The sequence below is a fragment of the Balaenoptera acutorostrata genome, chromosome 14 (assembly GCF_949987535.1).
Source record: "Balaenoptera acutorostrata chromosome 14, mBalAcu1.1, whole genome shotgun sequence".
In the NCBI taxonomy this organism is placed as follows: domain Eukaryota; kingdom Metazoa; phylum Chordata; class Mammalia; order Artiodactyla; family Balaenopteridae; genus Balaenoptera; species Balaenoptera acutorostrata.
This window is the reverse complement of record NC_080077.1, coordinates 21,679,369-21,697,800: the sequence shown is the minus strand read 5'-3', so window position 1 is coordinate 21,697,800 and position 18,432 is coordinate 21,679,369. Positions and strand designations below refer to the sequence as shown.

Sequence of the window (18,432 nt, the reverse complement as noted above, 5' to 3'; positions counted from 1 at the left end):
CCTCAGTGTTTCTCTGAACCGTATTGCTCAGACTACTGCCTGCTCTAATATGCAGAATAAGACTAAACATAAAGCTGTCATTATTTACAGAAAATAAACTGCTTCTCCATCATTAAGCTTGCTGAGGTGAGCTTCTAATTTAGCATGGCTTCAGGGCAACCTCAAAAAATGGTGGAAAGGTAGATTAGCTTTCTCAGAAATCTAGTAAGGGGAAGGAGATATTATTTACGTGTTCCAGGTAAAGAAAATGGAAATGATATCCTTTCTAAAAGCAAGAGCTGTGAAAAAGCTCATCATGTTCAAGTACTCTCCCATCTGAGGTCTTGCTGAGATAGATGGCATATTTTTCATTTTGTACCTAGGTAGCTTTGCTTTGAAATGCTCATGTATTTAGATGAGTCTCACAGACACAATGTTCAGTGAAGGAAGACAGACACAAAAGAGTATGTTGTATAATTGCGCTAAGTTGAAGTTCAAGAACAGGTAAAACAAATCAGTGGCGATGGAAGTCAAAACTGGTTATTTGGGGGCATGGATGGAGAGGATGGTATTGACTGGGAAGGAGCACAAGCAGGTTTTCTGGGCCTGGAAATGGCCTAGACCTTGATCTGATGGTGGTTGCATGTACAGAATCATTTGCTTGCTGTGTGCATGTTATACCTCAAACATTATTTTGAAAAATCTTCATAGTATTAATCTCAGTGACAGTGGGAAATACTGATTTCATCCCAAGTCCCTTTAGCTAACTTTATCGTTTCTCTCAAGTGACAGGGGAATGGAAATTGGCAACTTGGGACGCAAATTATAGCCTAGTATATAATTAATTAACGAGTGAATAAATATTAGTCTTCCTCCAGAGAAACTAAAATTCCTTCATTTTACTCTATTGCGGCAACATTTTTCACATTCTATTCTTTTTTTTTTTTAAATCCAATCTATTTTTTTTTAATTAATTAATTTATTTATTTATTTTTGGCTGTGTTGGGTCTTCGTTTCTGTGTGAGCTGTGTGAGGGCTTTCTCCAGTTGCGGCGAGCGGGGGCCGCTCTTCATCGCGGTGCGCGGGCCTCTCATTATCGCGGCCTCTCTTGTTGCGGAGCACAGGCTCCAGACGCGCAGGCTCAGTAGTTGTGGCTCACGGGCCCAGTTGCTCCGCAGCATGTGGGATCTTCCCAGACCAGGGCTCGAACCCGTGTCCCCTGCATTGGCAGGCAGATTCTTAACCACTGCGCCACCAGGGAAGCCCCCCTATTCTTTTTTTTTCTAATAAAAATTTTTTTTCTTTTGAGGTCTAGTTTCAAATCGATTAAAGTAAGGTCAGGTGCAGAAGGGAGCCACCTAGTCAATTACAATCCAGGTTTCACATGAGTCTCTTGACCTCTGCTCTTCTCACATACCTGGAAACGCTTGTGAAATTAACAACAACAACAAAAATCAAAAATATCTACAGATTTACTTCTAGCGACAAGTATGATGTGACCAAGAAAGTCTATAGTAGGTGATGCGTGTAGAAGGGCAATTGGAGATCATTTTTCTTTGAATTTAATTTCTTGTTTACATTCTGTTCTTTTTACTCTTGCTGCATTTTAAAAGATGGTGGCTAAACAATTTAAAATATATTTTTAGCCATGATTATTACCTTAATGCTGATTATTTTTAAAAGGAACTATCAGCAGGTGAAAAGCAGTTTTCTTCTGCATCATCGAAGATCTATTCTAACTCTAAAATTGTATTTTTCTCAGATTTTTATCTAGTGTTATATGCATTGATATATAGAAAGTTCAAAAATTCTCTAGCTCCTTTTTAAAAATTTCACATTTAACCATTTCACATGTTCAAGGATAGGACTTTATAAATTTGTTTTTATTTTTTTCCATAAAGATGTCTCATGTGTCTCTTATGAGCACAGGGCTGTGATAATGAGAACATTTTTCTTGGCATTACTTTAAAAGGTCAGCCATCCTTAATTTGTTCACTTTCGAGGCATTCCCTCCTTGATTTCCACCGGAAAGGCTACTCATCTTGGCCGTCCCAGTTCAAGTCTCCCCACTCCCTGTGAAATAGTCCCAAGCCACCCCAGCCAGAGTTTACTAGTCTCTCTGCTTTTGCCTTTATTCCAGCACCTCCCCAGTTGGCTGGCATCATTGACCACTGATCACGTCTGCTTCCCCCACCTTACCGCGAACTCTGTAAGAGGAGGAATCCTGTCTTACAGTTTGCGGCAGGGCGAGTCCTGGCACCGACTTAAAGCAGCCCTTGCACTGTGGTGGTTAAGAGGGCCAGCTCAGGAGGCAGACAGACCTGACTTCTGATCCAAGCTCTCTGCCACCTGCTCGGTGTGTCACTTGAGGAAGATACCTATTTATTCATTATCTAGTCATATATTTAGTTGATAAATATTTATTTAACCTTGCTCTATTATGAATATAAACACACACACACACATGATGTCCCAGATACTGAATTAGATGCTTAGTCTCTGTGTATCTGAGTTTTCTCATCTCAAAAATGGGACCACTAATGGTACTTATCTCAGAGCTATTGTAAGAATTAGCATGAGCTAATGCAGGTAAAGTCCTTAACACAGTGCCTGGCACACAGTAAATACTCAGTAAATAATAGTGATTATTAATTCTGCTCTTAATAAAGTGCTTGTGAATTTCCACTTTCAGGAAAGAATGAAACCCAGGATGTGTCAGTGACTAGTTCATGGTTGGGTCTGCTCTGCTCATCAAACCTCTCACACCAGTGTGAGCTGTGGGATTTCTGTTCCTGAATTATACCACTCTTCTCCCGTGCCCATGAGTTCAGGGAAAAAATGGATAAGCTAGAAAAGCTATCCTCTATTGTCATGAAATAAATTTCAGTCTTTTAAATTTACTTTTGATTCCCAAATAGTTTATTGTTGAAAATAATTGAGCTTCAGTGATTTAAAAACAAAGTACAAGTAACTTAAAACATTTTTATTCCCAGATTTGTCATTCTGTGTTAGCAGTACATGCTACTAGTACAGCACACACGCATGCGTTGGGGATCGCCTCTGTCCATGTGGTTCCACAGTAACTGGGATCAGTAGTAACTGGGCCCACCGTCTACTCTTTTGCAAGATACTAGATACCACTTAACCTTATTGGGATCCATCCATCATGTAATACAGAGTGTTGAAACAGCAGTTTGATGACCTGTAAATATTCTCTTAGTGATAAAATACTGGGAGTTGAAAGCATTAATAAAGGGAGATTTTGGAGAGAAAAATGGGCAATTCTAAAACATATTACTTCCTAAAACTTCGAGCAGAAATCTTTACTGTTGATAAATGACACCACCCCCGAGGTCTCTCTACAACTGATACCCTGTCCCCTAGGAATCTCCTAAGTCCTCATCCTCTCCTTGCTAGTTAATCCACATTTTAAAAAATGAACCCCTTATTTTAGAATAGTTCTAGATGTGCAGAAAAATTGCAAAGACAGTACAGAGAGTTCTCATATACCTCCAGCTTAGTTTCTTCTGTTGTTCATCTCTTCAATGAGTAGAATACATTTGTTACAACCAAGGAAGGAGTTTTGGTGCATTATTATTGACTAAACTCCACAGTTTGTTAGGATTTCACTAGTTTTTCCCTAAGATCCTTTTTTTTGTTGTTGTTCCAGGCTTCCATCCAGGACACCACTTTACATTTATTCATCATGTCTCCTTAGCCTCCTCTGGTCTGGGACAATTTCAGACTTCCCTTGTTTTAATGACCTTGAGGTGTATTTATTGGTCAGGTATTTTGTAAATGTCCCTCAATTTTGTTTGTCTAATGCTTTTCTTATGGTTACAATGGGGTTATAGGTTTCAACATCTGATTCTCATCCATCATATCAAGGGTCCATGCTCTCAACATGACTTACCACTGATCAAGTTAACATCCATCACTTGGTTGAGGTAGTGTTTATCAGGTTTCTCCACCGTGAAGTCCCTCTTTTTCCCTACCTTTCCATACTGAAGTCTTCTTTTTTTTTTTAATTGTATATATTTATTTTTGGCCGCACTGCGCGGCTTGTGGGATTTTAGTTCTCTGACTAGGGATCGAGCCCAGGCCCTCGGCAGTGAAGGCGTGGAGTCCCAACCACTGGACCTCGAGGGAATTCCCTATACCGAAGTCTTTCGAAGGAAGTCACCATGTATAGCCCATATTTCAGGGGTGGGGAGTTAAGATCCACCTTCCTGAGAGTGGAGTATTTATATAAATTAATTGCGATTCTTCTGTACAGACTTTTCTGTTATCCCACATTTATTTATTTATTCAGTATTTATTCAGTATGGACTCACAGATATTTATTTTATACTTTGAATTATTATCTAATACTGCACTGTTTATTTTGTTGCTCAAGTTGTTCCATCTTTGGCCTGTGGGACTCTCTTAGTTGGCTCCTGTGTGACTTTGACATTCTCTCATCAGAATGTTTTTTGAGTGCTTGTTTACTTTCTGGCACTATAAGACGCTCCAAGCTCATCTAGTATTTTCCTTGCTCCAACCCTAGAAGCAGCCATTTCTGGAAAAAGGTCTGATCCCTTTTATTGGAGAGTGCTATTAGAAACCAAGACCTGAGTGCTCACTGGGGTGTCATTGCTTCTAGCCCTTCAGAATGAATAGGAAATACACGTGTGTATACTGAGCCATGTATATACACATACCTATTATCTATCTGTCATCTATCTATCTATCTCCTTCTTTCTCTCTCTCTTGCCAAAACAGGGGTTCATACTGATGCCTCCAACTCTAATCCAGTGCCACATGGATCATTCTAGCTTCCCCCTTGCTTGTCTGTAACCTTCCTTTCCAAGACTGACAAATCTGGCTCCTAACATCCACCATCAATTTGTTCCATCCAGTTTACAAGTATACCAGTTTCAGAATTAACTCCTAACGCCATGTAATGCCACACATTTTTATTCTTCTGTTCCTTTTCCCTTCCCTTCCCCTGGTCATTCATCCTACCCCCAAAAGGAAGAGATTTGATCCAACCCAATGTAAATGCTGATTAGCAAGAGAGTAAGGGTCTCCTTTAGACAACGCAAGACAAGGATAGCCACTTGGCTTCCCTAATCCAGTCTCGTCTGCGACGGCTCATAGCATCCGTTCCCTCTGACCTTGTTGTATGCTTGGTTCTGTGCCCAGAACTGGATGTATGCCCCTGTCTGACAGCATGTTTTCTAAGTCACTGTTTTGTGAGAGAGAGGCCTCATGTAAGGGTAGGAAATAACGTTAAATCTTCCCTGAGTGCAGCCCTAATGTTTCTTTGCCATGTGTTCTGTGGCCTTTAAAGAGGAAGGTGACAGAATTACAGTGGAAACATAAAAACTGTAATAGAAATAAAATATATATATACTGATATTATTACATAAGCATAATAACTTACAAAGGCACAAAGAAAATAGCCTAGAAGCCATCTATTAAGGAAATAAACTTTGGTTTGCTTGTTTTCTTACTTCTTTTCAGTACTTGATTTTTTAAAAAATAAATTTATTTATTTTTGGCTACATTGGGTCTTCATTGCTGCACACGGGCTTTCTCTAGTTGCAGCGAGCGGGGGCTACTCTTCGTTGCGGTGTGCAGGCTTCTCATTGTGGCTTCTCTTGTTGTGGAGCATGGGCTCTAGGCACATGGGCTTCAGTAGTTGTGGCACGCAGCCTCAGTAGTTGTGACTCGCGGCCTGTTGAGTGCAGGCTCAGTAGTTGTGGCACATGGACATAGTTGCTCCGCGGCATGTGGGATCTTCCCGGACCAGGGATTGAACCCGTGTACCCTGCATTGGCAGGCAGATTCTTAACCATTTTGCCACCAGGGAAGTCCCTAAGTTCTTGATTTTTAAATGTCAGATGTTTTTGTACAATGCCCTTTTAATAGGTACATTCTTTGGTCCAATAAAATCACTATGAGTAGTATTGTAAGCATATACTTAGTACAGCAGAGTATTATCAACACTTTTTTTTTTTAAACCACATATGAGTTCGCTTTAATTGTTTGTGTTATTACTGGGCTTCAAAAATGTATTCTCATTAGCCTTCAGATATGTAAGGATAGGGACTTCCCTTGTGGCACAGTGGTTAAGAATCCACCTGCCAATGCAGAAGACATGGGTTCGAGCCCTGGTCCGGGAAGATCCCACATGCTGTGGGGCAGCTAAGCCCATGCGCCACAACTACTGAGCCTGCGCTCTAGAGCCTGTGAGCCACAACTACTGAAGCCCGCGTACCCAGAGCCCGTGCTTTGCAACAAGAGAAGCCACTGCCACGAGAAGCCCGTGCACCGCCACAAAGAGTAGACCCCGCTCGCCGCAACTAGAGAAAGCCCGTGTGCAGCAACAAAGACCCAATGCAGCCAAAAAAATTTTAAAGTTAAAAGATATGTAAGGATATTTAGAGGACAGTTGAGGCCATCTTTGCCACCGTTTTTTTTTCAGAGTGGCTATCACTTTCTTTAGAATTAGTACCGGGAATTCTTTTATTGAGGTTCTTTTCTAAATGATCTTTCACCTACGAAATTTGTGAGGTGGAATGCTCTGGCACATTTGTCTCACTTTCTCAGTGACTGAAATAATTGTGTGGAGAAAAACCAAAAATGAATATCTAGACTATTAGAGAACTATTGAACATTATAACAATACTACAAACTCGTATTAAATAGGGTTAATTTTTCTAAGAATCCTTGTCATTCAGTTCTCAGATCTCAAAGAAAAGACTCTCCAAGTCTATAATTTAATTTATATGATAATTATCTAGCTTCATTTATTTTTGGCTTCTGTGGTCACAGTAGCACTGGGATTGTCTAATTGATAAACTTCTATTTAAATGAAAAGTAAAATCTTCATGTATTTTCTGGATCTTACTGGTTGGTGGTGCAGGGAAATCCTGTTAGGAACGAGCTTATTTTGGTGGGAAGATAGACTGAGCTGGGTCGTTTAAAATGTCTACATTTGAACAGCTAATGACTGTTTTTAAAAATATTTAAATAATATTTACTTGGCTCAATATTCTGTGATAACCTAAGTGGGAAAAGAATTTGAAAAAGAATGGATACTTGTAGGGGTGTAACTGAATCACCTTGCTGTACACCTGTAACTAACACATCATTGTTAATCAACTATACTCCAATATAAAATTAAAATTAAAAATAAAGGAACGTATTTACAAAAACAGAAGTAGAGTTACAGATGTAGAAAACAAACTTATGGTTACCAGGAGATAAGGATGGGGGGGATAAACTGAGAGATTGGGATTGACATATACACACTACTATATACATAAAATAGACAACTAATAAGGCCCTACTGTATAGCACAGGGAACTCTACTCAATACTCTGTAATGGCCTATATGGAAAAAGAATCTAAAATAGTGGATATATGTGTATGTATAACTGATTCACTTTGCTGTACAGCAGAAACTAATACAATATTGTAAATCAACTATACTCCAATAAAAATTTAAAAAAAATAATTAGAAGTAAATAAATTTTATTAATCTCCTCCTCAAGGAGATTTTAAATTAATTAATTAATTGAATTAAATATTTTTAAATGTTGATTTCCAGTGTGAAAAAGAAAGTCCTGCTGAATGACAGGTCACTCTTCATAACATGAAAGTGGATCAAAGTAAACATTTAAAACAGGAAAATCAGGGACTTCCCTTGTGGTCCAGTGGTTAAGACTCCGCGCTTCCACTTCAGGGAGCAGGGGTTTGATCCTGGGTTGGGGAACTAAGAGCCTGCAGGCTGAGTGGTGTGGCCAGAAAATAATAATAATAAATAAATAAAAAGATGGATGTTAAAAAAGTAAAAATAAAACAGGGAAATCAGACTTTCATCTGGGCTTTACCTGGCAATTTGTTCTTATCTGTGTGTAAATGCCAAATTCACTAGATTTGTTGTGAAAAAAATTTTTGAAAGTTTCAAAGTGACTTTAATGGTAAATTGGTCCAAAAGAAAAATAATAGAATTATCAATGGTCCTGGCAGTATCCTAGGTGTTTGGAGGAAAGAAAGGAGTAAATATTCTGTTTATACTACTCCAAATCAGGTGGCAGTCCCCTTCATGTTCATGATTTACAAGAAGTACAATGGCAGTGTGGCCAACTGTGCCGACGTATGGTTCCTAATTGCAAGTGTGGTTTACTGTAATAGCCCAATAATTACAAAATTATAGGTGGATTCATTCAGTCAGGGAAAAGGTATGTGTGTGCGTGTTCTGCTGTGGTCATTGGCACTGGCCCAGGCCCCTTCCGGAGTAGAGATAAAGACTAAAACTGTAAATGCAAAATAAAGAAAGGTATGGCAGTTAATGTCTTATGTAGCTATGAATTTAACATGAAGGCTTTCATTTTTCAACTACCTCATTCAGTCTCCCCATCTGTCACCTTCTGTCACCTAAGGAATAATTAATTTTTGTTTTCATTTGTTTTTGTCTTCAGGAGAAAAAATAGACTATTCCTTAGTGTTTCAGATCAAAAGCAGAATTTTGATGGAGTGTCAGGGAACCGGATATGTGGGTTGAGAGAAAATGAGAACTAAATGTGTGTCTATAGCCACGGAGGTGAATTTGAGATGGTAACTTTAGTTCCCATGTTTGTAATAGTCAGTCCTTTTATATTTCACAGCATTTAAATTGTTCAAAATTGAGCCTTCAGCATAAAGTCTCAGTGGAGAAGAAATACCATATGGTCAGTTTCTCCCTGGGTTTGCCCCTAGTTTAAGGAAGGCAGTTGGACAGGAGTGGAAGTAAAGTAAATAAGGATTTTACTTTTTAACTCTGGCTTAGCTTCCAAATTAGTCCTTCTCATCTCTCTGCCTGCTGCACTGTGGCCAACGTGGCTGGGGTAAAGTAGGGTTAGGAACCATTTACAGAAGAATCAGTCACTGCCGAACTTGCGTTTCTGCCTGAAATTAGAGTTGACTTTATGAGTGGGAAGAACAGGATTTATCATTCTTGTTTGGAAGGAGAACTTATAAGGATTAAGGTATTGGCATTGTATTGACTGTCTTTTTTCATTCAGTTTAAGATTTTCCTGGTTCTTGGTATGTCAAGTCATTTTTGATTGAAATTTAAACATTTTTGTATTATATTATGAGACTGTAAATGTTATGGAAACCTTTTGTTTTAACTGGCTTTGTCTGACACCTCTCCAGCAAGGGAAGCGAGGGGTGCCACCTCATTACTGCCAGGCGGAGGTAAAAACCCAGATTCTCCCTTCATCCTCTGTTGATATCTGGCGGCAGAAATGGGGGGAAGGGTCTTCATTACTCTCGGGCACGGTTCAATTTCCAGATCCCCATGTGGTCTCTACTGACACTGTAGTGGGTGGGGGTGGTCTTGTTCCCATTGGGCAGTGGTTTGGTGTGACCCCAATACTGGCGGGGAAGGAGAAGAAGAGATACCTCATTACTGGGTATGGGTGGAAGACCAGGTTCCCACATGGTCTCCACTGACACGGTAGAGGATGCTTCATTAACAGCTGGCGCACAGGAGGGTCCTGGCTCCCTACTTGGTCCTCTCTGACACCACTCTGATAGGGGTTTGGGGGCTCCTCATTAGAGGGTAGAAGTCTAGTCTACCCACTCAGCCTTTCTTGGCTTGGATGGTCATAGTTTCTTCTGTGGTGTTGGCTGGAGTGGAGAAGTTATTGTCTAAAAGTTTTCTGTCTTGGTAGGCTGTCTCTTTCCTGCTCCTTTGGCTAGAGAGAGCAGGCTTTTGTTGAGCATTTTTGGTCTGTGCCCACTGGTGTTTTCAGGTTCAGCTGCAAGTCTGGAATACATGAGACTAAAGGAAAACCCAAGGATCTTACCTCCATGTTGTTTCTTAGGTCCTGAGGTCCCAAGCTGGCCTACTTTCTTTTCACCTTGTATAGTATTTTCATGTTTCTTTTATATATAGCATTCAGGGGTTTTTTTAGTTGTATGTAGCAGGAGAAGTAGGAAAAAGTAAGTCTACTCCATTTTCCTAGAAGCAGAGGTTCTTGCCATTCAATTTTTGTTTTATTTTTCCCAATATTTTATTGTGAAAGTTTTGGAGATGGAAGAATTATGCAATTAATGACCACACACCCACCACCTAGATTCAACACTTAACATTTTGCTATATTTTACTATATTGTAAATTTATCCATCTCCATTCCATCTATCCATCAATTTATTATTTTTGATGGACATCAGTACACTTCATCCCTAAACATGTCAGCGTGCATGCCATTAATTGGACTTCACTACTTATTTATGGTTTTTTTAATGGTAGATTTTACATAAAGTAAAATGCACAATATCATAAATGCCATTTGATGCATTTTGTATAATCCATCCTTTATTGAGATAATTTCCATCACTCCAGGAAAATCCCTCAAGCCTCTTCTCAATTAATTCCCACCTCCATTTCACTCCAAGAAGCAACTACTGTTCTGGCTTTCTTTCTTTCTTCTTCTTTTTTCTGTTTTCCCATAAATTCATTTTGCCTTTTTTAGAACTTCATATAAATAGAACCACACAGTATGTACTCTTTTGTGTGTTGCTGTTTTTTTCCAGCACAATGTTTTTGAGGTACATTCACATTGTTTGTAGGTATCAATGGCTCCTTTTCTTTAAATTGCTGAGTGCTACTTCATTGCATGAAAAATACCATAGTTATCCATTCTATAGTTGCTTCCCATTTTTTGCCATTAAAATTTAATCTTCGGGGTAATGTAAGTTATCACCATCTTCTTTCTGTTATGAACATAGTGTAAGGCAACTTAAGGTTTGGGGCCTTTCTTCTGATTAATGAAATGATTGAGGCACATAAAGATATGTTCTGTTACCTACGACATCCATATTTTCCACGTATTTTTTGTCATTCGTGATAGTTATCGGTTTATTTGAAGCTAAAAACTTTTTTGTAACAGAAGTAAAAGATAGTTTGAGTATAGTAAAATTTAGAATTTAGCTTCTTGGCACTAAATTTTATTTTGTGAAGGAAAAAAAACCTGGTTTTAACTACGCCATAACTGTCATTTTCATTACTGAGAATGCCAAACTAGTCTCTGGAGGAACATCCTGTTTCACTTAGAATACTCTATTTCTGCACAAAATATTGATGTAGTTGTTGCAGATGGATTCAGCTGTTTCGCAGACCCTTATTTATCTGGCCTTACCTTTCATGTAGGTCTCTTGTTTCTTTTCTGTTTCCTCAAAATGATTATCTAAGGGGACTATAATTTCTGAATGATTGATTTATTGATTGATATTAGAGGAGCTCTGCTGGCAGGGAAATGGGGCAAAATAAACTTTATGTGAGATTCCAATTAAAGTGGGCATGCTTACTTTGAACAGTGCAGGAAGACATAGATGATGTTGTTTCAAACTTTTATTACAGCTTTTCTCTGACTTGACTTTCTTTATACAGTTGACGGACTGGACAAAGCTTCTCTAGCAAACTCAGATGGCCCAACAGCAGGCTCCCAAACACCTCCCTTCAAGAGAAAGGGGAAACTCTCCACCATTGGTAAAATCTTTAAGCCTTGGAAATGGAGGAAAAAGAAGACCAGTGACAAATTTAGAGAAACATCAGCAGGTAGGAGCATCATAATTTTGTTAGAAGATAAATTGTTAAGTTTTCCAAAAGGTAAAAAATTATATCTTGCAGGGTTTTTTTTTTCAGGGAAAAAATTAATCTGTATTTGAAATGAAATTATTTCATTTAAGGGTGAAACAACTTAGGGTTCTGATCTGCCTTCTTTTCCTACTCACTTTGGCTTTCTAACATAGTCTCGTTTTTAAATATGTACTCGTAAATTCATATAAAAAATTAATGTGTAGGGAGAGGGAGGTGAAATGGAAAATTAGAAGTGGAAATGTTATTTGTCAGTATTGTAGCTGCAAGTATCCATTTTTACATACACATACGAACACTTATCTGTCTACTTAGTTCCAGTAACACGATCCTATTTGTCAATGAAGAATTTTTTAAATGTCTTTTAAATGTATTTGTTCTGTGGGCAAAATTTAAATGGCTGTATGAAGGAAAAATGTTGCTATATTTATGAATTTTAAATTTCCATCATGTCCTTAGGACAAATAAATGGTCTGTGTCCTAGAGGAGTCATAACCCTAATGGTGTGAAAACTTTTTATTGTTATTTTATTTTGTGGATTTGTTAAACCTTAAGAATTACATTATTTAGTACCTTTCATATGGACTTATGGAGGAAGTTGGCCTTAAATCTCAGGCCAGAATTAAGCCTGATTTAAACATATGTCCAGTATCAGGGTATTGTTTAAGGTGGAAAGGCATAATTATCTCTTGGTGTAAGTTTAGCTTTCTCCACGTTTGTTGTCTAAAATAATCCCTTCATCAAAATTCCTCACTGCACCAGAAACTAATATTGTCCGTGTATGTACAGGATCACAGAGCATATCTTACTGGTCTGTGCTGAGATAAGAGTTGGCCTTTAGTTCTAGCGCTGTGACATAAAAAGGAAAACACCATCAATAGAGCAAGGGTGTAGGATAGAGACACCAGGGCTTCCTAAAGAAAATTGTCTCTGCTGCTTTTGCAGCTGTATCATTTCTTTGAGAATTTAATATTTAAAAAGAAATAATGATACTATTTCTGGGATTTGTTTCAAAATGATCCTGGAGGAGAGGGGAGTATAGATGAAAGAAGATTGGTCACAAGTTGGTAATTGTTTAAGCTGGGAGCTGGATATATGGGGTTCATTATTCTCATATCTCTACTTGTAAGTACTGGAAAGTTTTTGCAATAAAAAGATAGGCAAAGACAAAAGACTTGGCTTAGGAGCAAATAATGATAGTTTGCTTATTGAATCCTCTTTAGTTCCTAACTGGCTTCTTGGGTTAGGAGCAGTGGGAAGGGAGAGACAGAGTGCTGTGCTGAGAGAGGACACCTGGGTTCTAGTTGTGTCTTGGCCACCAAGGTACCGTGTGACCTTGAGGAAGTCAGATCAGAGTTGAATGAATTGAATTCTAATGTGCTTTCAGTTCCAGATTCTGTTGTGGATCCTTGACTCCTTCCAACCCCTGACTGGGCATCTTGTTCTGCCTTGTTCTTCAGTTGTAGATGGAAATACACTGGTCTTCTTAAGTACTTCCCGCTCAGGTTTCCCTAAGCATTGGGGGAGTCTAGCTCATCGAGTTACCATGGATAACCAAGATGCGAATAGGGCTCTGGACAGTAGCATTAAGAAGACATTGAAAAGAGATGATGAAAGTCTCTTCATTTGTCTCTCTTGCCCTTTTCCTGGGTCTGGGCTGCTACCTTCTCTCTCCCTAAAGTAGAAACAATTACAAAGAACTTCCCTTCATCTTTTCTTGTCACTCTTTTTAATTATTTTAATAGTAGGGAGGCTGTAACATTTCTACCAACCCAGAATATTTAAGAAAAGATATTTTAAACAGCATTAAGTGTTATTTTATATTATCCCATATTTATTGAGGATAGCCTAGCAATCTCTGTATTCTGTTTCCTTTTCAAATTCTCTGTATTCTGTTTCCTTTTCAAATTCACACAAGATTTTATATAAGTTGAGCTCCAAGAAGTTATTTATGGGTACTATATTTCTAGCTCCTAAAGACTACTGAACCACATTAAAAACTTGAGAAAGTTATTAGATGTCTCATTAGATTGGTTTTTGTTTTTTGTCTTTGCATCAAAATTGTGACATAACAGAATCAAGTCAAGCCAAGTGGATGTGTTAACAATTCATTGTGAATTTTTCTGCTATATTTACTTGCATCATTTCTTTTTAAACCCATGTTATTACTAATGCTTTATTTGAATTTCACAAGATGGTATCAAGTGTCCCAAGTATTTTACTGTCACTATATATATATATGTTTTAATTCAATTTCTGCTGAGTTTTATGGAATGTATTAGTAAAGCTTAAAATAAACGGAGGAACAAAGTGGTGTAACATGTTTTTTTCACATTGAGGAAAGATGTCACATCTAGAGGAAAACTGATGCATTTGGAAATAACCAAGAGAAGGGTGTTTTCTTCTCTAATACATTGTCTCAAACAGTGAAATCTAGGGGTTTGGATATGACCAAGGCCAGCTCCATCAAAGAACACCTTAGGCAAGATCCATAATATTTTGGGATATGAAAGAATATGAATTTCTTCCAAGAAGAGTAACTCTTCTTCGTTTGTCCTTCTCCTAAGCTCTTGGCTTTACAGTCATATGGACATGACTCTTACTGTGTTCTATTATACAGCGATTAATACCACTTTTCCTAGTCTGGGTGTCTGTTGTAGGAATTTTTAATTGATGGTAGATAGGATGCAACACTGATTTATTAATGCCATTGTAATAAATGCCATTGTTCTCACATGCTCATGGTGGTGGAAGTTAAGAAAGGTCCTGTGTTCTGTCTGCTTGGTGGTCCTTGAGTCAACTAGATTTTGAAAGGCTGTCTTGTCCTATAAGGCTGGCTGGGCTTATGCCCCGACTTCAAGTTCTCTGGCCTTGTTTTAAAGCAGAAAGTTACCCGTATCTTCAGCTCTGTTTAGGATGGTCCATAGGCTATTGGGTTCTAGGACAGAGTAGTCTTTTCTGTTCACTTTCCCTTGGTGATTCTTTTCTTCGGTTTTCATCTCCTGGGTGAAAGGGTCCTTCTTTGGTTCCACCTAAGCTCCATCCCTTCCCTAACTTTAGAACTCAAAATCTCATTTACACTTTTTTTCCTATATAATCATTTCTTCCCTTTTTATTGGGGGGGGGCGGTGGGTAGCTAGTGGCGGCTGAGTTGCCTCCCTTTGGGTCTTTACGTGTGCTTTCATCTCCCCAGAGCTGACAGTACAAACAGGCTGTTCCTCTAACTTCTACATGGGCGGTTACAACTAAGATCAAAGGTCTTAAAAAGCTACCCTGTGTCTGCTGCTTCCACTTCCCTCCTGCACTCTCATCTCTTTCCTTCTGCAGTCTGCCCCTGCATCCAGCACTCCACTGAGGGGACTCCAAGCCTCCCAATCCTGACGTTTAGTGTTATTCTCTCATTTTCATCCATCTCAGTCTCTACAAGTTGTGCCATTGCTGTTGTGTCCTTCCTTGTTTTACAACATAGCTCTTACTTGATTTACACAAGGTGTCATTATCTTGGTTGTCTTTGACTTTTCTTTCTCTTTTGTCCCCTCTCTTCCCCTTCCCATTTCCGCTAAACCTGTGCAAGAGAGGTTCGCTACCTGTCTCAGCCCTTCTCTTTTTGTGAACGTGCCCTTCCTCATCCTTCTTTCTTCTCAGTGCCCACATCTCTCGAACCCAAGCACATCTCCCCGAGCACCTCATGGGCAGTAGTGCCTGAGGACTGTGTGTTAACTCAAAACCCATTCTTATGGTCTACATAGATCTACATTGAAAACGTGGTACATGCCAGGCACTGATTAATTTGCTTCTGGGTGTCAATTTTTTAATTTAAAAAATCAGAATTTTATAGTGAGAATTTTAAGAAACTTGCATCAGATTTTGCTCTCACACAGTGAGGGGAGGCATTCAGTTAAGTTGGACTGTAAGACTGCAGAGTTAGACCGAGAAATTTTCACAATGAGAGGTTACAATGTCTACAAGCAGAAGAATTGCTGTGAATATGTGCTGTGTGTCCCCCAGTTTAGAAGAGAGGGTCTGTAGACCTATGACCACACTCAGTTCTTCCTCAAACCACTGAGTGACTGGGCAGGTAGGTGACTGGAGTAGCAACCACTGAATTCCACTCCTCCCTAAAGGTATCCCAGGCTTTAAACAGGATATGAGATACCAACATTGATCTTTTACAGGAATGACTCTTTGACGTTGTTTAAGGCAATGGCACCAAACAGAGATCTTACAACTTGATTCTTTATTCTCTTCAACACATATCCACAGTTAATACTTAACATTGGCTTAACATCTAAAATGTCTTCAGCTTAATATCTTTACTTTTTTCATAACTTCTACTTTCACAAATACTTCTGTGTTTGGGAATAGTATTAAAATGTAATTTCAGGAATAGAAACAAATTATTTTTGGTGAAGCAAGATAGAAAATTTAAAGTTCACTTGGCAGCAGTAGCAGTCACCAGAGGCTTTCATTATGCTCACCCTACTTGTCTTTCATGCATTAACTTAAACTTTCGTTTTAGAGAGGGAAGGTACTGACAACTGCTCTGAATGAGCTCAGAGAGGGAGCGGGAAAGTCCTATGTACAAATACTTTCCAAACCAAAGTAGATCCCCTACCATCCCCAGCTACCCCTGCTATTGCAGATGTGGCTTTCTTTGGCATCCAGGCTTTGACCATGGAGTCCTTTGATTCGTCCTTGCCTTTTACCATCTTCTACATTCTATTACTTCCTAAACCTTTGATTTATTTCTCCTAGTGCAGGCCTCTACCATCAGCCTTTCCTCTTGGTTCCCATTGTCTGGTCCTTATCACTCTTATGTCTCAATTATTGCAGGTGGCCTCTTTGCTCTACTTAGGTATTAGCTGTCCTATCTCTAGAAAGCTATGGAATGCTAGAGGAGGCAGGGAGAGACTGGGTTCTGGCATTAAGCCTGCCTAGAAAGGGAACCTGACCCAGCTAGTGAGGCTGACAGAGAAGATTCAGGGTGGCACAGCCTGTCGGGAACACTAGAGTAACCAAGATAACATCCAGATCTCAGGCCAGTAAATAGAGCAATGGGTCCTTCACAACAAAATGGCATGTGTTCCACCAGGTAGGGTAGCATAACAGAGCACCCAGGTGAGTGAGACTGGGAAATCCAAGCAAGCCTTAGGAGCCAGCATGTTCTTTACTTAGGTGGCAGTATTCATGGCAGATGGTGCTGGAACCAAAAAGACTCAAACTGGGTCCCCATCTTTTTTTTTTTTTTTTTAAGGGACCAGGGAATAGAGCTGGTAACTAGGACAGGAAGTTACCAAAGGATTCAGGACAGAAGCTCACTGAAGGGGAACACAGGGGATAGGTCTGTGGGAGTGGCCTCCTCAGACCCCAGACCTCAGATGCTGGAGCTCCTGTTGCTGCAGGGGCACAGCCCAAGAGCTGGGTGGCCGGAGAGAGCAGGGATTATTGTGGTTTTGGGAAAATAGGTGCGGAAATCTCTCCCCTCCCTCCTCTATCTAGATCATCCTGGATACCGCTACAGGAGGTCTTCCTCAGGTGGAACTTTGGTCCTTTGCCTCTTGCCCAAAAAGTGTGACTGACTCCACGTGGTTTCCTAAATGAATTCCAGACTCCTCAGCTCACCGCAGTGTAACCCAAACTGACCTTTCGTGTCTTATCTTTCTTTATTAGTCACTTGCCTTGGACTTCTGTCACCCAGGGTCCCTCGGTGAGCATGCCCGGAGCCTCTGTGTCCCCAGGCCTTTCTTCATGCTCTCCCCTCTTCCTCTGGGCACCTTTCTCCTACAGCTGCACCTGGGAACATACTGCCAGCCATGCGAGGGTCCTAACATGTCTCTTCTTTCCTGAGGATGTTCTTGACCTTGATTGTGCTTCATCTAGTAGGCACCTCCCCTCCTGTGCTTGTCCTCCTGTTATGACATGTGTACTTTGACTTCTCTCCTAGTTCATGTGTCTGCTACCAATTTACTGTGTAAATTATTTGAGGGCAGAGACTATCTCACTCATCTTCGCCCCACTTCAGTTGCTTTACATGATCATTTGAACCTGGTATGTACTCTTAACATATGCCTTGAATTGGTTATTGGATATCCACTATAACTAAAACTACAGCCCTGGGTGCTCTAGGACTTTATAAAAGAAATTGAAGATTGAAAAAATATCATAGAAAAGATAAAGACAATAAATTAAAATACAAACCAAAAACATGTACTCACAGTTACAGCCATGTACAACTATTAAAAAGCCAGTAAAATAATCAGGGGAAATTTCTTTTTCTTATCTTTTTGCCCTCATTTAAAAAGAAGTTACACTCCTAAAGAAAGAAAATCAAGACAATTTATTTTCATTATAATTGTGACTTTTATTTGTGTTGTTAGTAATGGGGAAGGAATGCCCGCCCAGATTTTTAGATAACATTGTTGCAAGTTATCAGCCTTCTAGGAATCAGAGTAATTTGCAGAAAGTCATCTGCTAAAAGCTTTAATTTACTGAAGGTACTCTCACTCCCTAATAATATAATGGCTATGTTTTTATTGAATGCTATTATGTGCCAGGTTCTGCTCCAAAAACTTTATTCATATTAACTCGCTTAATCCTCAAAGGTTATAAAGTTTAAGTGCTACTGTTATCCCAGTTTTACTGATGAGGACACTAAGGTCAGAAAATTCAAATGACTTGCCCAAGGAAACACACCTGGTAGGAGCCAAAAGCAGTATTTGAAGCCAAGCAGTGTCGTGCCACAGCCAAATTTTTTACCGTTACACTATGTGGCCTCTTTAGAAGATAACTTCGTACTCAGACCAGTAAGGATTGGTCAT

At 39.4% G+C, this 18,432-nt stretch overlaps 1 protein-coding gene across 7 annotated transcripts in view; it reads left to right on the top strand.

Annotated features, from left to right (window-relative positions):
- PHACTR2 (phosphatase and actin regulator 2) overlaps positions 1-18,432 on the top strand; it is a 264,651-nt gene that overhangs the window by 153,773 nt on the left and 92,446 nt on the right. For all 7 annotated transcript variants that reach the window (XM_057527662.1, XM_057527666.1, XM_057527663.1 and 4 more), the window contains exon 2: positions 11,408-11,575. In XM_057527662.1, the coding sequence (XP_057383645.1) occupies positions 11,408-11,575 (168 nt within the window). The remainder of the gene's footprint in view (positions 1-11,407; positions 11,576-18,432) is intronic.